This window comes from Pipistrellus kuhlii, unplaced genomic scaffold (assembly GCF_014108245.1).
Source record: "Pipistrellus kuhlii isolate mPipKuh1 unplaced genomic scaffold, mPipKuh1.p scaffold_m20_p_1, whole genome shotgun sequence".
Taxonomy (NCBI): Eukaryota; Metazoa; Chordata; class Mammalia; order Chiroptera; family Vespertilionidae; genus Pipistrellus; species Pipistrellus kuhlii.
Window position 1 is genome coordinate 64,022,920 of NW_023425404.1, and position 25,895 is coordinate 64,048,814.

Sequence of the window (25,895 nt, forward strand, 5' to 3'; positions counted from 1 at the left end):
GGAAAAAATTAAGTGGGACTTGGGTATGGATGCACTCTTATGAAAAGTGGAAATAGAGACAAATATATTATTTATAGTTTTTTTTCAGTTCTAGATTTTACATTTAATTATTTTTATAGATTTCACTTCTCTGCTGAAATTCTCCATCTTACCATCCACTTTCTCAATCTCATAAATTGCGGTTATTTAAAAATTCATGTCTTGCTGAAACCGGTTTGGCTCAATGGATAGAGCGTCGGCTTGGGGACTGAAAGATCCCAGGTTCGATTCCGGTCAAGGGCATGTACCTTGGTTGTGGGCACATCTCCAGTAGGGGGTGTGCAAGAGGCAGCTGATCGATGACTCTCTCTCATCGATGTTTCTAACTCTCTATCTCTCTCCCTCTCTGTACAAAATCAATAAAATATATTAAAAAAATTCATGTCTTATAAGTCCAATATTTAGATCAGCTGTGGGTCTGTTACTATTGAGTATTTTTCTCTCTCTTGGTTTTCAGTAATTTGATGATAACTCCTGAGGCATCTGGTAATTTCTGACTGAATGACAGTTATTGTGTCTAAAAAAATTATAGAGATAGTTGTGTCTGGATAATATTATATTTCTTCACAGCTAATTCACTTTAATTTCTGGCAGGCAATTAAAAGAGGGGAGAATCACTTTAATCCAGTGTGGGGTTGAGTTGACTAGAAGCTGAGTTTCAGTCTTAGTGCAGGCTGATCTATTTCTAGACTGTCCTTTGTGCCAATTATCAATTAACCCTAGCACTAGCCCCACCCTTCACTTCCTGCTTTACAATACAGGAGCTGGATTCTGTAAATATTTTTCTTTTGTCAGCTGGCACAGTGCTAAGCATTGTCAGTAGAGGGTGCTGGAGAAACACTGGAGGAGGAAGAGGTCTCTCCCCAGTTCTGACGTTCCTTTGGCTCCAGTGGCATGAACCACTTCCTTAGTGCATGGCTGTCAACGGTGCTCAGCAGCCAACAGCTTCACCTGTCACCTCCTTAGGTAGCTTCTCAGCGAACTGCAAATGATGAGGCTCCTCCCCATAAATGACTTCCCCTGGCACCTTCTGGTACATCTCAGCAGCTCCTTACACCAGCTAGTGAGCCAGGTTCTCTTAAACTAAGCCTGGATCCCAGCCCTGGGAGAAAGTTTGGGGCAGGATGGGTGGTCTTTCTTGGATATTTTATTTCGGTTCTAGGAGGGGTAGCTCTTTTTCATATCTGCTATTCCCCCTTTCTTTAGAATTATCTTTTCTTCTTACTAGCCAATCTCTCAGTGATTCTGTGCCCTATTAAAGTTAATACTTCCTTATATTAAACTTGACCAGTTTAGATTCCTGTGTGATATCTGCCTCTTGATTAGGCCCTGACTGATACAGCTGTAATCCTAGGATATAGTTCTTCAGGAGCTCTGACTGAAATCCTGGGGGAATTTATCAGGGCCCTCCTTCTTGGACTTTAACTCCAATTTTTGTTTCCCCAGTACCACAAGATCGCTGAAAGTTCTCTGAGGCTCCTACCTAATAATTGGGGGCCATTATTCTGTCTACCACATCTTGTTTCTCAGAACTGTGGATTCTGGTAATAGATAAACAATACCATTGATTAGTCACTAGGTCAAAGTATAAAGAGGTCTTAACCTCAATATATATCTCCTTGATGGAGAATTAAAGGATTGTTCAGTAAGTCATTCCACTAATTGATAGGTAGGATTGCATGCAGCAAAGCCCTAGGGCACATGTGTCAAACACAAGGCCCGCGGGCCAAATCCGTCCCGCCAGGCCTTGCAATGTGGCCCGCACCGCGCTGTCATCACTGCACTCCGCTGTGTTTCCATCACAATGACAGTTTATGACTGTTCAGTAAACCATTCGGCCCGCGATTTAGGCTGGATTTTAGATTTTGGCCCCTTCTCTGATTGAGTTCGACACCCCTACCTTAGGGAATAAGTGGGGCACTTGTAATTGGATACGAGTAAAAAAAAAAGAGACCCCTTCCATATTCTAGCAAGGCAAATTATGTGAGTTTCTGAGGGGCCAGATAGCAGTTCCTATAGAACAAGTTAAAGATAATGAGCGGTATGGAATTTTAGGGTTGGAAGTTTGCTCCTAATGTCATTGGATAGTTAAAGATAAGAGAACAAAGAACTTAGAATATCCACCTTGAATCCCAGAAGAAAATAAGCATTGTTTCATGCAACTTTCTCTCATAGATGTCAGATATAAACTAAATTCTGAAACTGATCTTGCACATCATTGAACTGCAGATGAGTTTACAATCTCACCAGGATTGAATGTATATAATCATGAATTTAATTGGATCATAAATTCATCAAAAAAAGAAACAGGACTTAATTTCACCTGGAACCCAATTGATCGCAGTAAAGGTCTACAACATATATTGCAAATGTTTAGCCTATAAAAAGCCTGAGTATCTGCCATTGTAAATGTCTCTTTGGTTTTGTCCTTTGCCTAATGATTCAGGAGAAGCATAGTTCTTCCTGGGAGCTGAGAGAAAAGTGTGTCTGGTTACAGTGAAGACTCCGAATAGTTGCTATAGACAACGTCCTTAAAATAGGATAACCATAAAGCTCACAAATCCATTTCTTCTTAACTATGTAAAGAACTTGATTTTACTCTGTAATACCTAGTGAGAATAATTACGTGGTAAGTCAAGAGTATTCTATATTAGAGGAAAGGACAATATGAGTAATTAGATTTATGAATAATCTTCAAATCCCATTTCTCTAGTTGGCAGACGCTGCTAACTGACCCCAGTGACCTTTCTTCCCATCTTCCTTAGTAATAAAACCTGACATTTTTAGCTTCACATATGTGCACTTGGAAGAAATTCACTTCCCAGCCTCCCTTACAGCCATATATGGCCATATGACTAAATTTTGGCCACTGGGAAGTAAATATAAATGGTGGTGGTGGGGAGGGCAGGGGGAGGGTGTGTTCTCTTCTGCTCTTATTTTGTTGTTCTTGGTTTAAATATGGGTATGGTGGCTGGACCTTGAGCAGCCATTTTCCATGAAATGGAATGCTAAGGATGGTGCAACAGCAAGCTAGAAGGAGCTTGGGAGCCCGTGGAACTGCCAAACCAGACCTTGAGTGCCTACCTGCAGAGCCTTTGCACGAGAGAGAAGTAAACTTCTATTTTACTTAAACTATAGATTTAAGGTTTTTATGTCATACACGGCCAAGCCTAATTCTAATGGGTGCACCTAGTTATTTAAACACCATCTCCTACCAACTGTTCAATTAGTCAACCAGCATCTTCTAGCAATCTCTGTGTCCCAGAACTTAGCATGGTGTAGGGCACATAATGTATTTTTGTTAAATGTGAGAGATTGAATAGACAATGGACAGTGGTCAGGCCATATATAACAATAGAACTCTGACCCACAATCTGCAGCAACTAGCCTGAGAAACCAGCTCATTGTTTATACCACTCAGTCCAGGAAGCCGGTCTACTGTCTGTAAGACAGACTTGTAGGAAGTCAGATCACTGCTTTCAGCAGCCAGCCTAGGAAGCCATGTAGTAAGCCCTGAAACAATCTTCCCAAAGCCAGTTCTTGATCAATATGCTACAACTTTTATAATTCCCCGCCCTCTCTTTCCCCTCTCCCCCCTTCAATTTAGGACCGATTGGGGAAAGCCAAATAGTGCACCCTTACCCAGTCACGTAGGGCACCCTGCTTCCGGTCAGCCCACCTACAGCTTCCCTATCCAGTCGTACCCAAGGCTTCCTTTTTTTCACTATAAAGCTTTCCCCCCCCCCCCTTTTTTTTTTTTTACCTGACTTTGAGTCTCTGCCAAAATGCAAGTGATGGCTGAAACCGGTTTGGCTCAGTGGTAAAGAGTCGGTCTGCGGACTGAAAGGTCCCAGGTTTGATTCCAGTCAAGGGCATGTACATTGGTTGCGGGCACATCCCGACAGGGGGTGTGCAAGAGGCAGCTGGTTGATGTTTCTCTCTCATCGACGTTTCTAGCTCTCTATCTCTCTCCCTTCCTCTCTGTAAAAAATCAATAAAATATATTTTTTTAAAAAAATGCAAGTGATGGTGACTAACTCCATTGCTGTAACAAGCTCTGAATAAATAGCTTTTGCCTATATCATTTAATTGGTCTTCATTTATTTCCACAAATGTTTGTTTAATGGATAAAACTTTAAAAGTAAGCCAAAACCGCCGAGACCGGTTTGGCTCGATGGATAGAGCGTCGGCTTGGGGACTGAGGGGACCCGGGTTCGATTCCAGTCAAGGGCATGTGCCTTGGTTGCGGGCATGTCCCCAGTGGGGGGTGTGCAGGAGGCAGCTGATCGGTGACTCTCTCTCATCGATGTTTCTAGCTTTCTGTCTCTCTCCCTTCCTCTCTGTACAAAATCAATAAAATATATAAAAAAAAAAAAAAAAAGAAAAAGAAAAGTAAGCCAAAACCGGTTTGGCTCAGTGGATAGAGCGTCGGACTGCGAACTGAAATGTCCCGGGTTCGATTCCCATCAAGGGCATGTACCTTGGTTGCGGGCACATATTCAGTGAGGGTGTGCAAGAGGCAGCTGGTCAATGTTTCTCTCTCATTAACGTTTCTAACTATCTATCACTTTCAATTTCTCTCTGTGTAAAATCAATAAAATATATTTTAAAAAAAACAACTTTAAAAGTAAGAGACTTTTGTAGGAAAAAAAAAAGTCAAAGCCCCTCTCAGAGAACTGTACACTTTAGTGAGATACACAGACATTAAATGAATACATACATAATACATTATGTATGTGTTCACAGTGTTAGGAATGCTATGAGAATGCTATGGGATGGTAGCTGAGATCTAGAGATGAATTAAAGTTAGTCAGGCAAGAAGGGTTGTGTGCAAAGAGAGAAGAAACAGCATCTGTGGAGTCCTAGAAACAGGAAGGACTTGGTACAGACCGAGAACTGAAAACATCCAGCACCATGAAGGGACTGTGCCTCAGGTTCTGAGGACTCACTGGTTTGCATCCTTCCTGAAGCCTCATTCTCTTTTTCTGTTAGTTCTGTGATCTCATCTTTCAATATGTCCCTCTTTTGTGTAAGTTATATGGAGTCACTTTCTGTTGCTTCCAACCAAACATCTCTTACTGATATAATTGTTTTGTTACATTTTCAGAATTGTTGGTTTTTGTTAAACTCTTTTATTAGTATATAACCTTTCATATATTTATGTCTTCCTCCCAATCATAAAATACTAGAGGCCCGGTGCATGAAATTCATGCAGGGGCCGGGTGTCCCTCAGCCCAGCTTTCACCCTCTCCAACCTGGGACCCCTCGAGGAATGTCTGACTGCCCTCAAGGGATGTCCAACTGGGCCTAGACGGGCAGTTGGACATCCCTATCACAATTCAAGACTGAAGGAGCCACTAACTTTGGGGGTGATTTGTTACACAGCATTTGCTCAGGCTTGAGGTTCAGGATTTAGGTGACAAGATCTAGTCTCTTGTGCCTGAGCTTGGTTCCATGATACTTAATCTCCCAACTGCCTCCTGCCTGCCTTCCTGATTTCCCCTAACCATTTCTGCCTGCCAGCCTGATCACCCCTTAACTACTCCCTGCCAGCCTGATTGATGCCTAACTGCTTCCCTGCCAGCCTGTTTGCCCCTAACTGCCCTCCCCTGCAGGCCTGGTCCCCCCTAACTGCCCTTCCCTGCAGGCCTGATCACTCCTAACTTCCTTCCCTTACAGGCCTTGGTCCCTCCCAACTTCCCTCCTCTGCTGGCCTGATTGCCCACAACTGCCCTCCCTTGCAGTCCTGGTCTCTCCCAACTGCCCTCCCCTGCTGGCCATCTTGTGGTGGCCATCTTGTATCCACATGGAGGCAGGATCTTTGACCACATGGGGGCAGCCATATTGTGTGTTGGAGTGATGGTCAATCTGCATATTACTCTTTAATTAGATAGGATAAAGGCCTGGTGCATGAGTGGGGGCCAGCTGGTTTGCCCTGAAGTGTGTCCCAGATCAGGGTGGGGGTTCCCTTAAGGCATGGGGCAGCCTGGGAGAGGGGCCTGTGGTGGTTTGTAGGCTGGCCATGCCCCCTGGTGACCCAAGCGGAGGCCCTGGTATCTGGGGTTTATTTATCTTCTACAATTGAAACTTTGTAGCCTGGAGTGGAGCCAAGCCTTCTGCTTTCTTCATGGCAGCAGCCATTTCTGTTTGGATTTATGTATCTTCTATCATTGAAACTTTGTTGTCCTGAGTGGAGGCCTAGGCTAGCAGGGGCAGGTGGAAAGCTTGGCTTCCTCCATTGCCGGGGAAACCCAAGCCTTCCTCCTGCTCTCTGTGGCCGTAGCCATCTTGGCTGGGTTTATTTGCATATTTGTTCCTGATTCCTGGTAGCCATGGCTGATGGGTGTGGCTTGTGGGTGTAGCGGAGTAATGGTTAATTTGCATATTACTCTTTTATTAGGATGTACCTGGAAGGAGCCACTAACTTTGGGGGTGATTACACAGCATTTGCTCAAGCTTAAGGTTTAGGATTTAGGTGACAAGATCTAGTCTCTTGTGCCTGAGCTTGGTTCCATGATACTTAAGGGTCTATGGGGAGAGTATAAATGTGGGAGGGGTGTGAATTGTGATCAGCAGAAAAACTGTGATCATCTAAAGATGCCCACAGGGCCCTACCTGGTTTGTCTCAGTGGATAGAGCATCAGCCTGCAGACTGAAAGGTCCCGGGTTTGATTCCAGTCAAGGACACATGCCTGGGTTGCAGGCTTGATCCTCAGAGTGGGGCATGCAAGAGGCAGCCGATCAATGATTTTCTCTCATCATTGATGTTTCTATCTCTCTCTCCCTCTCCCTTCCTCTGAAATCAATAAAAATATATTTAAAAAGAGATGACCACATACATGTGTTCATACTGTTCTACCTGCTCATTTTACAGAGTAATTGCTACTCTTTTTATCTGGAGGTGAGGTCTATGTTCCCACCCCTTGATTCTGGCCAGGGACTTGTGACTGCCTTCACCTAGGAAATACACATCATAAAAAGGATGTAACTCCTACCTGGAGTGTTCTCTCTCACACTTGCCCAGTTGTAAGGAAGCCCAAGCCACGTGGAGCAGTCTCATGTAGGTGGTACAGCCAATTGCTCTAGCTAAAACCTTAGCTGAAAGGCAACGTAACTGCTAGATGTATGGTGATTCAAGCTCCCAGCCTTCAAGTCTCCCACCAGGTACTTCCTCAGGGTACCCTGCCTGAATTTCTTACTCATAGAAACCATGAAAGATAGTAAATTATCATTGTGCTTTGAAACCACAAAGTTTTGGGAGTGATTTGTTATGCAGTAAGCAAAACTAAAACATTATATAAAAAACTCGTAGTGTTTATTTGAGTTTAAATTTTTTTTCAACAAAGGAGATAATGGAAAGCTATTAGCTTCAATCCTGGAGAAACCAAGATAATTGCAATTTATTATGAGATGGGATTTTTATGAATCTTGCCAATCTTATCCATAGGTTTAATATTTTTTCCAACTATTTATATATCTGCTGTTTTATGTGAAGAAAATGTTCAAAATTAAAGTTAATATTTAGCTATAAAAGGGAATGAAATACTGATACATACTACAACAAGAATAAAGATTGAAGACATTATGCTAGCCCTAGCTGGTTTGGTTCCATGGATAGAGTGTTGGCCTGCAGACTGGAGTTCCAGGTTCGATTCCTGTCAAGGGCACATGCCCAGGTTGCAAGCTCAAATGAGATCCCTAGTGTGGGGCATGCAGGAGGCAGCCAATCAATGATTCTCTCTCATTGATGTTTCTATCTGTCTCTTCCTCTCTTTCCCTCTCTGAAATCAATAAAAATATAGTAAACAAACAAAAAACATTATGCTATGTGAAAAGAGCTAGACACAAACAGCTCTTTTCCTTTTATGTAATTCCATTTATATGAAATGTCCAGGATAGGCAAATCTATGGCAACAGAAAATAGACTGGTGGTTTCCAGGTGTAAGGGAATGGGAGAATGGGAAGTGATTATGAATAGGTATGAGATTTTTTTCTGGGGGTGATGAAAATGTCCCAGAATTAGATATGATGATGGTTGTACAACTTTTGAATATACTAAAACCCACTAAGCTATACATTTTGAAAGAGTGGATTATATAGACTATATGTAGACTATATCACAATAAAATATTAAAATTACTAAATAGTTTTCTTTAACTATATGTGAGATAGAGCAACATATCTGGTAATACTGTCTATATGTGAAGATCAATTTTGACAAAATCATTGACAAATTTGTAAAAATTAAGAATTAGAACAGAAATTGTAATGTTATAATTTATTAGGGGCCTGGCGTATGAAATTCGCACACTAGGGTGTGTGTGTGTGGTTGGGGGAACAACAGGCCACTCCGCCAGGCCTGCACAGTGCCTCAAGAGGAGGAGAGGCTCCCACCACTGCCTCTGTGCTGACCAGCCATGAGCTGGCTTCTGGCTGAGCAGTGATCCCCCTGTGGGAGTACAATGACCACCAGGGGGCAACTCCTGCATTGAGCATCTGCCCGTCTCGCACCCCACCCCTCCTCCCTGCCCCTGTCCGTGCAAGTCATAGTGACCATTCCACTGTTAGGATGATTCGTATTATATATTAGCCTTTTATTATATAGGATTCCTATTACAGAACAATATGTAAGTATGTTTTTACTTTTTATTTAAAATAAAAGGTATATGAGCCCTAGCCGGTTTGGCTCAGTGGATAGAATGTCCCAGGTTTAATTCTGGTCGAGGGCATATGCCCAGGTTGTGGGCTCAATCCCCAGTGGGGAACATGCAGGAGGCAGCCAACCAATGATTTTCTCTCATCATTGGTATTTCTATCTCTCTCTTCCTTCCTCTTTGAAATCAATAAAAATATATTTAAAAATATATGAATATAATTACAATTATTAGTCCATTGGTGTTTTTCCTTTCTTATACTGTCACACATATATACTGTCACACACACACACACACACACACACACACACACATACACATATATATCTTTAACCAGTGTAATTATACATATGAGCATGAGTTCAATAAAATGATTTTTACTCTTTGCATTTCCTGTTTCATAGCATATTGTTTTATATTATTATTAGTAATTGAAAATAACTTTTATTATAGAGTAGAAGGGCTTTAAAAATGCTGTTTCAGTTGTCAAATATGTAAGGTATGCCATTGACGTTAGAAACTGTTGTTGAGTGTCCAAATCAAAAAATAAAATCAAGGCCTACACTGGAATGGCAGTGGAAGGAATAGAAAGGAAGGATAGATAGGTAGATTGATCCTGAATGAATAACATGAATACACTGATAGTTCTCTATAGTTATGGGGGCAGGGAAGAGGGAGGTGTTGAGTATGAAATATACTTGCATCCTGATAATAATTGGAAATTCTTGGGAGCTTGGTTTATAATTATAGATATCCAATGCCTAGAACTGCCTCTGAACATACAGGTTCCTCAATAATTATTTTTTGTTTGAATGAGTGAATGATCTTATGGATGAGTGAAAGATCACATCTTACCTGCCTCACATACTCTCCATCCATCTTTTTACATCAGCTATTACTGTGGAACCAACAGCTTGCAAGTGTTGCCTGACAGTACCTGCTCCCAGCTACAGCTTCTATCTTTTGCCTTTTTGCCTGGGGCCTTTTTTTTAATGCAACCTTGTAGGACATCTACCATTTTCTCTTCTTCCTTTCTTTTTTAAAAAATATATTTTATTGATTTTTTACAGTGAGGAAGAGAGAGGAATAGAGAGTTAGAAACATCGATGAGAGAGAATCATCGATCAGTTGCCTCTTTCACATCCCCTACTGAGGATGTGCCCACAACCAAGGTATATGCCCTGGACTGGAATCGAACCCGGGACCTTTCAGCTGACGCTCTATCCACTGAGCCAAACCAGTTTCGGTGACATCTTCCATTTTCTGACACTTGTGTAAACCTGGAAGAGTAAGAGAATTAACACATAAGGGGCAACTTTTGACCAGAGAGAGTGGATGAATATTCTCTTTTCTGTTTGTTGAATCACACTGTATATGGCTCCACAGAAGGTCCCAAGTGGAACAATGTTCCATCTCTCCAAGTGGCTCAATATTACACCCTTGGCCAAGCTTTCCCTCTTCCCATTTCACTCTTCAGGGTCCCTCACTTCTTAAAAGTGTTTTTTTTTTTTTTTTTTTTTTTTTTTAATTTATTTTAGAGAGAGAGGGAGAGGGAGAGAGAAACATTCTTGTGAGAAATATCCATCAGCTGCCTCCTGCACACCCCTATTGGGTATCGAGCCTGCAACCTGGGCATGTGCCCTGGCTGGGAATTGAATGGTGCATAGGGGAATGTTCAACCAACTGAGCCACATGTATTGCTTTCCACAATAAACTGTATGCATATAATTCTTTTCTCAGGCTCTGGTTTTTTGGGGGAGCCCAGCCCAAGACAGACTTTTATGTAAAATAGAATTATCTCTGAAAGTCTGAGTTCCAGACAGAGGTCTATCATGAACCTCAAATAGAGAAGGGCACTTCTACCACAATTTTCAGACACACATGTGTTGACAGGCAAAGTTCTCTAAGTCATTTGTTAACTGAGGAGGTGCCAGGGGAGGGAAAGCTAGGGGAAAAAATGCTTGTAGTATGGTCTCATATGGATTTTGCGTGTGTACATATATGTTAGTAAATGCATACAAAATGGTAGACTCTCATGGTATATTTTTAATATATTTTTATTATCCCACTTTTAGGAATATATCCCAAGAAACTAGAAACACCAATCAGAAAGGATATATGCACCCCTATGTTCATAGCAGCATAATTTAAAATGATAGATCTTCCCTTCCCCCAATTGATGGACAGACGTAAACCCCACCTGAGGCCAGACATTCCTGAGCTCTGAACCACCAATCAGCACCTGCTAAATACCCTAACCCCCGATTCCTAAGTCTCTAGGTCCCTAATCACCAATCAGCGTCCCCTATCCTTAAAGGTGCTTGTACCCTGGCGCTCGCTCTTCCGCCCCTCTCTGTGGAAGCAGCCAGCAGGGGTACCCTTGGTGAGAAGACACCTTAGGGGCATCTGGATTGAGAGGTTCCCATGACCAGAGGGGAAAGGGCCACCAAGAAGTTGGGGCGGGAATAAGAAGTGTCCTTCTTTTCCCTCAAAGCCAACATGTAGATAAAGAGACGAGAAAAGGTCCCAAGGTCGTCACTCTAAAACCTTTTTGGTGGAGTAGAACAAAGTTTTCCCGGCCAGGCGCCTGGGCTTTCATAGGATGTAGATCATGAACGTAGAACGTAAAACGTGTAGCCGAGTAGACTAGAAAACTCCGAGGCCCTTCCAGGTCAAGGGAACCAGGGTGGGGAAGGGGGAGGACCCTGAGGCCTACCGATAAGAAAGCGACAAGATTCCCACGTGTCCTGGTACAGCAGGGTTCCAGAGGTTCTGAATGGGCCAATCAACTCAGGTCCATGCCACCGAGCAGGGCCAGACGATTTTCCATATTCAGCCGAGTCTGAGGCACCATCATGATAGATTAAATAAAGAGGGTAGCTGGAGATCGGGATGGCAGGACACACAGAGGCTTTATTGGAGTGAAGGGTACCCCTGCCAGCTGCTTCCACAGAGAGGGGTGGAAGAGCGAGCGCCAGGGTACAAGCACCTTTAAGGATAGGGGATGGGGCTTAGGGCACTCAGCACACGCTGATTGGTGATTAGGGACCTAGCGACTTAGGAATCAGGGGCTTAGGGTATTTGGCAGGTGCTGATTGGTGGTTCAGAGCTCAGGAATGTCTGGCCGCAGGTGGGGTTTACGTCTGTTCATCAACTGGAAGAAGGGAGGATCTATCATACAATAGCTAAGATTTGGAAACAGCCTAAGTGTCCATCAGCAGATGAGTGGATTAAAAAAATTGTGGTACATCTACACAATGGAATACTACACTGCAGTAAAAAAGGAGTCCTTATCATTTGCAACAGCATGGATGGAACTGGAGAGCATTATCATTGTTTTCCAAACTTTTGACATATGTGTACCCCTTCTATAATTTTCGTAATGCTGAGTACCCCTCGTACTCATGAGAACGTAGAATTAGGCACAGCTAAGCACAGTGCAGTGCATACCCCCACCAAACTCTTCCCGTACCCCTGGGGGTACGTGTACCACATTTTAGGAAACACTGTGTGAAATAAGCCAGTCAGAGAAAGATAAATATCACCTGATCTCACTCATTTGTGGATCATAATGAACAACATAAACTGATGAACAAAAACAGATCCAGAGACAGGGAAGCGTCGATCAGACCGTCAAACCTCAGAGGGAAAGCAGGGGAGGATGGGGGTGAAGGGGAAAGATCAACCAAAGGACTTGTATGCATGCATATAAGCCTAACCAATGGACACAGACACCAGGGTGGTGAGAGCATGAACGGTAGCGGGGTGGGGGCAATGGGGTGATAAGGACACGTATGAAATACCTTAATTAATAAAACAAAAAATATATTTTTATTGATTTCAGAAAGGGAGCGGGAGAGAGAGATACAAACATCAATGATGAAAGAGAATCATTGATGGGCTGCCTCCTGCACGCCCCCTACTGGGGATCGAGCAACCGGGACATGTGCCCTTGACAGGAATCGAACCCTAGAACTTTCAGTTCTCAGACCGTCGCTCTGTCCACTGAGCCAAACCGTCCAGTGCTCTCTATATTTTAGAATGCCCTGCATAATTTAAAAGAAGAATGTATCTTGTGTAATTTTTCTTTTTTAAACCGACCACCTCCAAGGCCGTGGAATTATGTTTGTGAAAGTGCAGAGCGGGAGGCCAGGTGGGAGAGCCGGGCTGTGCTGCGGTGTGCGCGCTAGGGGGCAGCGCCGCCGGGACTGAGACTGAGCCTGGGCCTGGGCCGGCGAGAGATGCGGAGCTGCTGCGGGGCGGGCCGCTGGGTCTTTGTAGCCGCCAGCGGGTGGAAGTGAGTGCAGGGCGACCTAAATTTACCGCTGCCCGCTCTTCTCCAGGCAGGGCATGGCAGAGTCATAAATTCCATACTTCGCTGCAGCCGGGCAGCCCGGAGTGGGGACCCTCCACTCCTCCGAGAGAAGCTTGGCCCCTGAGCAGCCTCCAGGCTCGCTGGTCCCACATTTGCGCTTCCCAAATCTCTCCTCCGCTCCCCCCCCCCCCCAACTCCACCACCCCCAACACCCGCAGAGGGGAAATTGAGTCACCGGGAGGCGCGGCCAGAGTCCCCCGGGGAATGTGCGCCGCCGCCAGCCCTCAGGGCCTTCCAGATGCTGGGAGGAGGGGCAGGTTCTCCAGGAAAATACACAAAGCGGGGGAGAGGGGGGAGGCTGCTGGCTGAGCAGGAGCTGAGCCAGACACATGGAGAAATGCTGCCCAGGATCAAAGGAAATAATGACATTTGAAAAGAATGCGCGTCTGCCTGCGGTGCGGAGGGGGGCTGGGCGGCGGGTGGAGGCGGCGGGGCCGGGCCCGGTCCCGGGCGCATCCGCCCCTCTCGCCTCCGCTCCCCCCGCCCCCCGCCCCTCCTCTCCCTTAGGTGGACGCCGGCCGGCTGCAGGTCTCGGGGGTTGCTCGCTCTCCCTCCTCGCACGTCTCTCCTTTATTTCCGAGTTGGAGCTGGAAGGGAAGTGTAACCCGAGGAGACCGACCGGAGGGGGAACATCAAACCCGGCCGCCTCCCGCTCGGCCTCGGAACATTCTTCTGTCCCCGCCGGCCGGCCCCCTCTCCCCGCCCCTCCCGCGGCGTGGCCTGGGCGCGGAGCCGGGGCAGCTCCGCGCGTCATTGGGGTCCCCGGGGGCTGGGGGGGTCCCCAGGGCGGGCCAGAGGGAGGATGGAGGGGAGGGCAGAGAGGCAGAGGGAGGGAAGGGAGCTCGCGCCGCCCGGCCAGCCCGCCCCTCGTCCCCGCCCGGCAGCGCCTGTTTCTCATTAGAGTAGCGGGCGCGGTCCGCCCGGCTCCGAGTGTTTGTAAACGTCTGACCCGAGGGCCGTCGCGTAACCCTTTAGGTGCGGGGCTGGGTGGGTGGGTGGGGGGAGGGGGTGCCACGGGAGGAGCAACCCTGAGCCGGAGGGACTTAGAGGAAAGATCGAGTGTTAGAAAAGCTCGAAGTACATCATCCGAGTGGGGCAGCGGGGGAGGGGGTGACACCCCACCCCTTCCGCAGTCTGAGTCCAGAATTTGGGATCTAATGCCCTCTCTCACACACACCGGGGGCCCTTCCTCGCCTGCCCTTCCTCGAAAATCCAGTCCAAGTTTTCCTTCCTCCTCCCGCCCAGGTGACAGGTGTCCTACCGGGGGCCCTCGGAGTCGCAGGGCTCCGGGCCCCTGGCAAATCTGGCCAGGATTCTCAGGAGAACCGGAGCGGGATGTCAGAGTCTGAGATTCCTTCCAGACTTCAGTTCAGGGGCGGGGGGGGGGGGGGGGGCGCGACTTCCCTAGGAGGTTAATTAATGGCCCCTCTGGGTGCCTGGGTCAGGGGCAGCGGCAAAGCCCGGCCTGGATCCTCGCCCATCTGGGGCCGTGGACCTATGAACAGTTCTGCAGGAGAGCGGAATGTTTCTTCACTTTTGGGGTGGGGTAGCGGGTGCGGGGGAGACGCAGCCACTGGAGGGGCTGCTTTGACTGAGCCAAGGCTACTCGAAGGCCCAAGCAGGGCGGGCTCAGGCGAGAGGCTTCGAAGGAAGGGCCTTTCGCTCTTGAGATCAGCCTGGGACCACTCTGCACCCCACAGTCCGCTTGGGGGGAAAGAGGAGGAGAGGGGGTCCTTTCTAGCTAGTGGATGGCTGCATAACTCCTTCCTAACTTCAGAAAGCGTCTTCCGTGTACCCTCCACACGGTGAGCCCCAAATGTGGCCTCTCTAAGGCACTCAGACCCGGAGCCCCCGAACTTAAACTAAGTTGGGGGCTGGTGGTGGCAGTACTCCAGGCATCGGGCCGTGATTGTCACAGCTGCGGGCCAATCGGCACCATTGCGGTCATCCCACGCTGGAGGGACCGTTTTCCAATTCAGTTTTGTTCTCTCTCTCTCTCTCTCTCTCTCTCTCTCTCTCTCTCATTTTTCGAGGGGGAGGGACTGGAGGGAGGACAGAGGGAGAGAGGGAGGGTGGGGACGGACGAGGGGCGCGTGGTTTTCCCATCTCATCCCCGGAGGAGGGGCCGGAGCATCCCGGGCAGCCAATCAGGGACGGGCCGGGGGGGGGGGCCGCTTTGAAGAAGTTTGGGGGAAAAAGTTTGGAAAAGTTTCTATAATAACTAGGGGGCGTCCGGAGGGAGGGAGGCGGCAGCGGCGGAGGAGGGGGCGTCTCGCAGAAGGGGCGGGAGGGAGCCGCGGGCGCAGCCACCGCAGCCTCCTGAGCGCCCCCTCCCACCCGGACCGGGACTGGGACCGGGGGCTCCGGCCGGATCCATGGGGGCCGCGAGCTGCGAGGATGAGGAGCTGGAGTTTAAGCTGGTGTTCGGGGAGGAGAAGGAGGCCCCCCCGCTGGGCGCGGGGGGGCCGGGGGAAGGTTAGTGCGGGGCTGGGAAGGGGGCTTTGGGTCAGAGAGGGGAGGAAGGGCCCGGGGATCCTGAGTCTGGGGGCCTTAAGGCAGCGGGACCGGGGTGGGAGAGGAGGGGGTCCGAGGTTGAAAGGAGTCGCGGGGCTGCGGGGGGCTGCGGAGGTCTTCGGGGGGCCGGGCACCACTTTCTCCTTTTTAGGTCGTGCCTGGGGTGGGGGTGGGGGTGGGGGTGCCGCTGGCTGCGCGCCGCCTCTCGGCTGGGCCGCCTGTCACTGGAATGGGGGCGAAGGGAGCGGCGGCCCGGAGAGCCCCCCGCGCCGCCGGGGGAAGGGAAGGCTGGGCTCCGGAGTGCGCCCCTTGCAGACCGAGCCCCGGGCCGGCGGGCCCGACGTCGGGCCCGGGACCCGGGGAGCTCGCGGGGCCCGCCGGGGCGCCCTTCCCCCTCCCCCTCCCGGCCTGGCCGCAACTAGAGGCAGATGGCTGGGACCGTGCCGGGGGCGGCGGCCGCCGTTCGCACGGAATCCGTGCGGCGCGCCGGCCCCCCCTCCCCACGGGCCTGGCAAGTAGCACCCCCGCCCCCAAATTGGTGGGGGGAGCGAGGGAGGAGCCACCTCTCCTCGTCACCACTGCCCTGGCGCCCCCCCCCCCCTCCCCTTCTTCCCTGGCCACTGTTGCGATAGCAACTGGGGCTCCTGCCAGCGCCGTTTGGGGGTTTGGGAACCGCTACTAATTGGGTTCATGTGTGAGTCGCCCCCAGCCCAGCCGGGCGCCTCTCTAAACGCGCCTCCAGGCCCAGCTCCAGCTCCTCTCGGCCGACCTACATCCCTCACCTTAACACCCACCGGGTCTGGTGCCCCAGATCCCGGGGTCCCAGGGCAGGGGGCACACAGTGTGAGCTTTTCCGTGTGGGAATAGGCTTGGCGCTTCGAAATCTATCTCTTCCACCTTCCGAGGTTCAACTTGCTTCTGTCTTTGTGGCTCTGAAAGTCCCCGTAGAGACCCCTCTTTGCTGAGGAGGGGGGTGGCATACAAGACTAAAGGGGCTGATCTCTCAAGGAACCCAGACATCTCACCTGCTTCTCTCTCTTCCCATCTCCTGTGGTGTCCCTCTCTCTGACCCCCTCCCTTCCCATTTTGACAGAACTGGACTCAGAGGACGCTCCGACATGCTGCCGCCTGGCCCTGGGGGAGCCCCCTCCCTATGGCGCTGCCCCTATTGGCATCCCCCGGCCGCCACCCCCGCGGCCTGGCATGCACTCGCCGCCACCCCGCCCAGCCCCCTCCCCTGGCACTTGGGAGAGCCAGCCTGCTCGCTCGGTGAGGCTGGGGGGCCCAGGAGGGGGCTCGGGTGGGGCCGGGGGAGGCCGTGTCCTTGAGTGCCCGAGCATCCGCATCACTTCCATCTCTCCCACGCCGGACCCGCCAGCCACCCTGGAGGACAACCCCGATGCCTGGGGGGACGGCTCTCCCAGGGATTACCCCCCACCAGAAGGCTTTGGAGGCTACCGAGAGGCAGGGGGCCAGGGCGGGGGCCCCTTCTTCAGCCCCAGCCCCGGCAGCAGCAGCCTGTCCTCCTGGAGCTTCTTCTCAGATGCCTCCGATGAGGCTGCCCTGTATGCCGCTTGCGATGAGGTGGAGTCTGAGCTAAATGAAGCGGCCTCCCGCTTCGGCCTGGGCTCCCCGCTGCCTTCCCCTCGGGCATCCCCTAGGCCATGGACCCCTGATGACCCCTGGAGCCTGTACGGTCCAAGCCCTGGAGGCCGGGGACCGGAAGATAGCTGGCTACTCCTCAGCGCTCCTGGGCCCACCCCGGCTTCCCCACGGCCAGCTTCTCCCTGTGGCAAACGACGCTATTCAAGCTCCGGAACCCCGTCTTCAGCCTCCCCAGCTCTGTCCCGCCGGGGCAGCCTGGGCGAAGAGGGGCCCGAGCCACCTCCACCACCCCCATTGCCTCTGGCCCGGGATGCTGGCTCCCCTGGCCCCTTTGACTATGTGGGGGCCCCACCAGCCGAGAGCATCCCCCAGAAAACCCGGAGGACTTCCAGTGAGCAGGCGGTGACCGTGGCTCGGTCTGAGGAGCCGGCTCCGTGCAACGGGAAGCTGCCTTCGGGAGCCGAGGAGACCGCAGCTCCTCCAGGTGGTCCTCGGAAGGAGGGAGCTGGCATGGACTACCTGGCAGTGCCCTCCCCTCTGGCTTGGTCCAAGGCCCGGATTGGGGGACACAGCCCCATCTTCAGGTGAGGGTTGAGCCGGCACCACTGCCATTCCACTTTGGAGCAGGTCAAGGGATAAGTCTGAAGAAAGGTCCGAGTTCTGTGCCCTTGACATTTCAAAAGGGAGTCTGTAACCAGCTTTGCTGCTACCATTTTTACCCAGTTTTAGGGAGGATTAAATCAACAACAACATACCCCTTTTACAAACCGATGATTTATTTGCAAAAAGATAATCATTCCCTGTGGATCAATAAGAAAAGCCCCACCCCCACCCCTTAGGCAAAGGGGGAGTTCCTCTAGGGCTCCTCCACACCTGGCTTTGGCCTGGCACTATCTGGACACGGACTGTGGACTGGATTTCATACTTACACGGGGTAGCAGAAAGTCCCCATTCTTTAACTTTTAACTTCTAGCGTCCAACTTGTGCCTTAAAAGTGTAGCTGCTCATTTGAATTAAAATAGCATATATTCGCAAGACAAAAATTCATATTAAAACAAGCAATTCTGGCATTCTTTTACCCATTTCACCCTCAAGAATCCTGCCCATTTCAATATTCCTGAATCCTGGGATGTCAGATTGAGCTGGCTCCATCCAGGAAAGTTTCCCGGGAAAAGAAACCCTAACACCTGTTCTCCTCGGTTCCTCTAGGGCAGGGTTTCTCACCCTCAGCACCATATATATATATATATATATATATATATATATATATATATATATATATATATAGTTTTTTTACAGAGAGGAAGAGAGAGAGATAGAGAGATAGAAACATCGATGAGAGAGAATCATCAATCAGCTGCCTCTTGCACACCCCCTACTGGGGATGTGCCCGCAACCAAGGTACATGCCCTTGACCGGAATCGAACCTGGGACCCTGCAGTCCGCAGGCCGATGCTCTATCCATTGAGCCAAACCGGTTTTGGCGATATTTTTAAAATATATATTTTATTGATATTTTATAGAGAGGAAGGGAGAAGGAGAGGGAGAGGGATAGAGAGTTAGAAACATCAATCAGTTGTTTCCTGCACACTCCCTCCTGGGGATGTGCCTGCAACCAATGTACATACCCTTGCCAGAATCCCTGGAACCCTTCAGTCCACAGGCCGACGTTCTATCCACTGAGCCAGATTGGTTAGGGCAGCACTATAGATATCTTGAGCAGGATAATTCTTTGTTGTGGAAGTTGCCTGGGCATTGTAGGATAGTTTAGCAGCATCCCTGACCTCTACCCACTAAAGGCTAGTGGTACTCCCTCCTCTAGTGTGACAACCAAAAACGTCTCTAGCCATTGCCAAGTATCACCTGCGGACAAGCACCAGTTGAGGTTCCCCTGGCCTAGGGTATCTGGGAGCTAATAGAGGAAAGTTAACCTTTGTAACCCCTAGTTTCTGGACTGGGCCTGTCCAGCCCCAACTGGTGGAATGGGCACTGACCTGGGAACAGGGCTTGTGCTCATTCCTGGCTTCTGTCGGTCCCTGGCTTGCTTGGCTCACCATGTCTTATCATCTGGGTCTCAGTTTCTTCCTGCCTTTCTTCTTCCTTCCTTCCTTTTTTTTCCTTTTCTTCTTTCCTTCCTTCCTTCCTTCCTTCCTTCCTTCCTTCCTTCCTTCCTTCTTTCCTTCCTTCCTTCCTTCCTTCCTGCCTTCCTTCCTTCTTTCCTTCCTTCCTTCTTTCCTTTCTTCCTTCTTTTCTTTCTTTCTTTAAAAAATATATTTTATTGATTTTTTAGAGAAGAAGGGAGAGGGATAGAGTTAGAAACATCAATGAGAGAGAAACATCCATCAGCTGCCTCTTGCACATCCCCTACTAGGGATGTGCCCACAACCAAGGGACATGCCCTTGACCGGAATCGAACCTGGGATCCTTGAGTCCACAGGCTGACACTCTATCCACTGAGCTGAGCCAAACTAGTCAGGGCTGGTCTCAGTTTCTTTATTTGAAAAACAAAGGGGTTTATCTCTGAGGCCAAGTTCAGTCTGAAATAGTGCTTCTTTGCTTGACTCTTTTCCCATCCAGCCTAAGGATTAGGATGGGCTCTGGGTTCCTCTGTATCCGAGTGAACCATTGCCACCTCAGACCCTGGGCTCAGAGCTGGAAAGGAGGGAGTCTCAGGCCTGGTGCCAACTTCCACACCCCCATCTTGAGGGGTTCTGAAGGGCCTTTCCCCTCTCACCTTGCTTCTGGGCTTTTGGACTACTTTATTCCTGTTGTGATTTCTCCCACACCCAAAGCCCATCCTCCCTCACATGCCAGGGAGCTGAGCCTTGGTGCTGCCCTGACCAGGGCCTGGGGCTATAGATGATGAGTGCTCTTTTCTTCTGTCTAGGACCTCTGCCCTACCCCCACTGGACTGGCCTCTGCCCAGCCAGTACGAGCAGCTGGAGCTGAGGATTGAGGTGCAGCCCCGAGCCCACCACCGGGCCCACTACGAGACAGAGGGCAGCCGAGGCGCTGTCAAAGCTGCTCCTGGGGGTCACCCCGTAGTGAAGGTAAGGGGCAGAGGCCTGACAGCCTTTCTCTCCCCGAGTCCCAGGTCCCTGCCGATGGGTTCTGGCTGTGGCACTGCCCTTTCCCACACTCCCGCTCAGCAGTGACCCTGCAGGCAGCCTGGGGTTGGGGGAGGAAGGGTGGCTTTCAAGGACCCGGATGTACTTTCTACTCTATCCCTCCGCCCCCACTCCCTTCATCCCACGGGACGCCAGCCTCATGTCTACTGTGGAAAATGATGGCCTGCCAGATGTGGGGGAGGGCTTAGGCTGAGGCCAAAGTTCACTGGGAGTTAGGTTGTCTTCATTGAGTTGGGCCAGTCTCTCTCGGGAGATTTTCCCCTTTGCCCAGCTCAGTTTGAGCCTTATTCCAAGAATAACACTGTGAACTCCAGGCCGCATTTTCTCCACAACTGATGCCCAATCCCCCCCTGGGAATCCCTTCCAGGATATCCTTTGTCTTTCACCATCCCTACCCCTGGGTGGACTGAAAACCCCGGGATGGATGAAAGATCAGACAGTGGAGATTTCAGTTGTGTTGTCTGTGTCTCCCTCTGCCAGCTCCTAGGCTACAGTGAGAAGCCACTGACCCTACAAATGTTCATCGGCACTGCCGATGAAAGGAACCTGCGGCCTCATGCCTTCTACCAGGTGCACCGCATCACCGGCAAGATGGTGGCCACGGCCAGCTATGAAGCCGTGGTCAGTGGTACCAAGGTGCTGGAGATGACCCTGCTTCCTGAGAACAACATGGCAGCCAAGTAGGTTCCCACGCTACTCCCCCTCCGTCCTCAGGCTTTAGGGCCAGTCTTTTCCAGCTTCCTCTTCCCAAAGAGCTAGACATCATCCAGAGGAGCAGTTTCAGGCTCTCCCATCACTAAAGGAGGACTTCTGGGGCTCGGGAGCATTCTGCAGAGGCAGCTCTGGGTCAAAATAGTCCTCCCAGGGCAGGTCTTCAGGGCTTTGGGTAGAGGGCGGGGGCTTCCCTCTTGAGGTGCTGGTTTTACCGTTCTTTGCCTTCAGCATTGACTGTGCTGGAATCCTGAAGCTTCGGAATTCGGACATTGAGCTGCGGAAGGGGGAGACGGATATCGGGCGCAAGAACACGCGTGTGCGGCTGGTGTTCCGGGTACACGTGCCCCAGGGCAGCGGGAAGGTCGTCTCTGTGCAGACAGCATCAGTGCCCATCGAGTGCTGTGAGCAAAGAGGCCCTATGCCATCTGTCTCTTGTGATCCTCTTGTGTGTGTGTGTGTGTGTGTGTGTGTGTGTGTGTGTCCACCTTATCTCCTCTGTGTCCTGTGTCCCATCTTTCCTGGTTAGCCCTGCAAGGGGGTTAGCCCGCATTTCTATCCTGGAGGGGTGGGAGGAGTGTGCTAATTTGCCCCTGCTGCTGCCTCTGTCTCTGGGATGGACTGGAGTGCCCCTGTCCACCCTCTGCTGTCGGTCGGTGGCTCTGTGCACTTGTTTGGGTAACTCTCTGGCCTGCCCTGCTGCTCACTATCTGCCTGGGCAGCTCCTCACATGGTGTGTGACACCCGAGGGACTCCGTGGGTTTACTGTGTGTCTGCCATGGAGGAGGGCTCCTCCAGGGCCCTGTGGCAGTTACTCCAAGGGCATGGGGCAGAGGAGGCTGTCCTCTCCATATGCAGTCCAGCCAGGCCTTTCCTGCACTGCTCTGCAGCCCAGCGCTCGGCCCAGGAGCTGCCCCAGGTGGAGGCCTACAGCCCCAGTGCCTGCTCTGTGAGAGGAGGAGAGGAGCTAGTGCTGACCGGCTCCAACTTCTTGCCGGATTCCAAGGTGGTGTTCATCGAGAGGGGCCCGGGTGAGTGCCCACTGGGGAGAGGAGGGCAGGCAGGAAGAGCTGGGACAGGCAGGTGAAAGAACTCTGGCACTGTCACTAAACTAACTTCTCTGTAAAACAGGCAGATAAACCGTCCTTCCTCTTGGGCTTTCTGCTTCATGGTCAGGACAGCAATCTGTAATGCTCAGGATGGTGAACAAGTGTAAGAAATTTTTTTAGGGAGAAGTCGGTTTTGAGATTATTGACCCCATGTAGATAGGGTTGATGAAGAGAAGGGAAGAGGTAACCCTCATAGCCCCACGCTCGGCCCCTCTGGAGTTATGATTATGACAGCCTGTGACATACCCCAAGATGGAGCTTCAGAGGGAGAAGGGAAGGCCGAGGGGCCCAGGTGTATCCACCAGCTTGAGGCCTTTGTCTTTTCCCGACCCTGACCACCAAGAGCCCTGGCACCGACACTCAAATTTAACAGATTTTGAGCTGCTGGATCATGAGACTTGAGGTCTCATAGCTCTCCCTCAAGCTAAGACCCTTTTCCATCCTTGAACTTCCTCCCAAAACTATCATGGGAGGGGATGTTTGAAACAGGATGGCAGGGTTCAAGAGTTGCATTTGCCACCCACTCCCTTTGGTCCTAGGCTGGTCTTGCTATCTCTGGTGGTCTCAGTTTGCGGTTCTATATCTTGTGGACAGTTTAAAACCCTGCCTCTCCCATTCAATTGAGTCAGCATGCAGTGGGCTTCTTTGTGAGCGAAGCCTTGTAGGGCCTTCTGAGTCTGGCCCCAGCTCCAGCAGGAGGGGAAGCGGCAGATGACTGGGTATGGGGCGGGGCCCTGGAGCTGGGCTGGAGTAGTCTGTTCCCCCTGCACAGATGGAAAGCTGCAATGGGAGGAGGAGGCCACTGTGAACCGGTTGCAGAGCAATGAGGTACAAGTGTCCCTGGGGTGCCCACCTTCTGGGCTGGATGGGGCGGGGTGGGGAAGGAGGCAGGGAATTCCTAGGAATGGCCCTTGACCGTGGGAAAGGATCCAGGAGTGTCCTGTTCTTTTCTAGAGGACGCATTCAGGCCAATCGAAGCAGGTTCTTCTCTAGCGGATGAACTTTGCTCCTTAGCAAATGGAAACATCCAGGAGGTGGAGTTCTGGTCCTTGGAAGGGCTGGGCTGAGCCTAGGTTCTTGAGGGCTCCCTACCTCACCCTCTGCTTTTTCCAGGTGACACTGACCCTGACTGTCCCCGAGTACAGCAACAAGCGGGTATCCCGGCCTGTCCAGGTCTACTTTTATGTCTCCAATGGGCGCAGGAAACGCAGCCCGACCCAGAGTTTCAAGTTCCTGCCTGGTGCGCTCTGGGACAGCCCATGGTGGGATGTGGGGGTATGGGGCGCCGTGGCAGGGCAGAGGGATGCCATGCCTTCATCATGAGGGATCTTGGGATGGGAAGGTAGATGGAGGGTGTGCAGTGGGGGGCGCAGGAGGGGCTGCCAGTCTTCTCACCAGGGTCTCCTCCTGCTTCCTATCCACCCAGTGATCTTCAAGGAGGAGCCTCTACCAGACTCATCTCTCCGGGGCTTCCCTTCAGCCTCAGGCTCCTCCTTTGGCACGGACATGGACTTCTCACCCCCCAGGGCCCCCTACTCCTCCTATCCCCATGAAGACCCTGCTTATGAACCTCCTTACCTGTCAGAAGGTTTCAGCTATGGCACACCCCCTCTGTACCCCCAAACGGGGCCCCCACCATCATACAGACCTGGCCTTCGGATGTTCCCTGAGACTGGGGGTACCACAGGTTGTGCCCGTCCACCAGTCTCCTTCCTTCCCCGGCCCTTTCCCAGTGACCCCTATGGTGGACGGGCCTCCCCTTTTCCCTTGGGGCTGCCATTCCCTCCTCCAGCCCCTTTCCAGTCTCCCCTGCCTTCTTCCCCACCACTGGAAGGCCCCTTCCCTCCCCAGAGTGGTGTTCACCCCCCACCTCCTGAGGGGTACAATGAGGTAGGGCCAAGCTATGGCCCCGGGGAGGGGACTCCAGAGCAGGAGAAATCCAGGGGTGGCTATGGCAACAGCAGCGGCTTCCGAGACAGTGTCCCTATCCAGGGGATCACGCTGGAGGAAGGTGAGTGTGGAACTGGCTGCCGCAAGTGTGAGTGTGTGTAAGAGATTGCTCTGCATGTTTGCTGAGGGCTGGAGCTTGACCCCTCGAGACCAGTCAGGGTGTCTCAGGAGGCAAGTTTGTGGTGCATGTAGCCATATGAACCCAGTTAACTTAACTCTGAAGGGTGCATGGGATTCCCGCCTCTGGCCCACGTCACAAAATCACAGGTTACAAGTACTTTCAATATCATTTAATATACCTCCCCCCTTTGCAGATGGAGGCACTGAATTTCAGAGAGGAGCAATGGCTTGCTGAGGTCTCTCAGTCAAGCATGCTTTCCCTTGCCTCAGCTTCCCCCTAAACATGCTGACTGTGGTCAGGATCGTTGATGAAGAGCCTTGATATTTTGCCTCTTCCTCCCACTGACTATACCTGTCACTGGCCCTGCTGACAGTGATTGCCCTGACAGTGCAGGCTGCTGAGCCAGCAGGAGAGGGCTAGGATGGGGGCCTGGTTGCCCACGTGAATGGAGCTGAGCAGATTTGATTGGGAGCAGGTGTTAAGATACATTGGGGGAAGTGAGGCCCCGGGGAGGAGGAGCCTAGAGGCTTCCTAGACTGAGGCCTGTCTTGAATGGGTTGCAGGGGGGAGGGGTGTCTTTGGAAAAGGAAAGGAGCTGCCCCTCGCCCAATCTCTCCATTGTCCCTCCATTACAGTGAGTGAGATCATTGGCCGAGACCTGAGTGGCTTCCCAGCACCTCCTGGAGATGAGCCTCCTGCTTGAACCATCACCTGGCAACTCCAGCCTCCTGGCCCCTCCAGCCCTGCCCACTTCCTCTTCATCCTGGGGTGGTGGTTTCAGAAGCTTGGGGGCGATCTGGTGGTTCTTTCCCCAGCTTTTGCCTCTTCCCCCCTGCCCTCCCTCTCCTCACCTAGCTGAGAGGTGGCCCTCTGGGCCTGGTGCTGCCAGGGAAGGCTCAGTGAGGGGACAGCATGGAGGACTGAAGCTGGGTGCGAGGACTGACTGGAGTGAAGGCTGTGTCTAGACTGTGTATGGGCCCTGGTGCTGGGAGTCTGGGATGGGTGGATGGATAATAAAGTGCTCACTGATGGGTGCTTCAGGCTCCGGAACTCTTTGGCAAGAGAGGAGGGGCAGCTTACCTTGGCCTGAGGTGGCTTAGAGGTTGGAAAGAGATGGGATGTGGCTGGATCATTGTAACCCAAAGAGCTTAACCAAAGGGGGCTGGGGATAATTTAAAGGGTCCAGAGGCTCCCTAACTGGGTTGGGGTTGGGGGCGAGAGTTTTAGTAAGCCTATCCTCCCTGGGATTCAAATTCCTGTAGGCTCTTTGGGATGGACTCAGGAATCTGTATTTTCAAGTTTAATTTTTCTTTCTACCACCCAGATGATTCTGATTCAGAGGCAAGGTCAGGAAACACCAACCTAGCCCTTCTCCCTTATTTACAAAGGAGGCATCTGAGACTAAGAGGGAAGGGGCTTGCCCAAGGTGACACAGCTAATCAGTAGCAGGTTAAATGCTATATTCCTGGGCTCCTGCCTCCAGCCCATCCTCAGACACCCTGAGTCATCAGGTTCAGGCCCCTGACGCTTATTTCCCTAGAGTAGGGTTGTAGGGGAGGGACTGCTGGCATGGGTCTATCCACAGTCCTGGGGATAGTAAAAATGTTCTGGAAAGATCTATGCTTTGGACGTAGACTGCAGGAAGCCAAGCAACCTGTCTAGCAGCTCTGAGTGCTACTTGCCATGTGG

The 25,895-nt window shown here is 51.0% G+C and overlaps 1 protein-coding gene across 2 annotated transcripts; it reads left to right on the top strand.

Annotated features, from left to right (window-relative positions):
• The first annotated feature begins 14,678 nt into the window (after positions 1–14,678).
• NFATC4 (nuclear factor of activated T cells 4) lies at positions 14,679–25,241 on the top strand. Of its 2 annotated transcripts, none has more exons than XM_045585005.1 (10): positions 14,679–14,873; positions 16,676–17,771; positions 20,075–20,237; positions 20,796–20,995; positions 21,258–21,430; positions 21,917–22,057; positions 22,908–22,963; positions 23,249–23,375; positions 23,562–24,146; positions 24,842–25,241. In XM_045585005.1, exons 2-10 carry the CDS (start codon positions 16,786–16,788, stop codon positions 24,907–24,909), a joined length of 2,499 nt encoding a protein of 832 aa, XP_045440961.1. In that variant the 5' UTR covers positions 14,679–14,873; positions 16,676–16,785; the 3' UTR covers positions 24,910–25,241. The 2 variants fall into 2 exon arrangements, with proteins under 2 accessions (XP_045440961.1, XP_036306296.1); XM_036450403.1 differs by lacking the exon at positions 14,679–14,873 and adding an exon at positions 15,247–15,543.
• Positions 25,242–25,895: the final 654 nt, after the last annotated feature.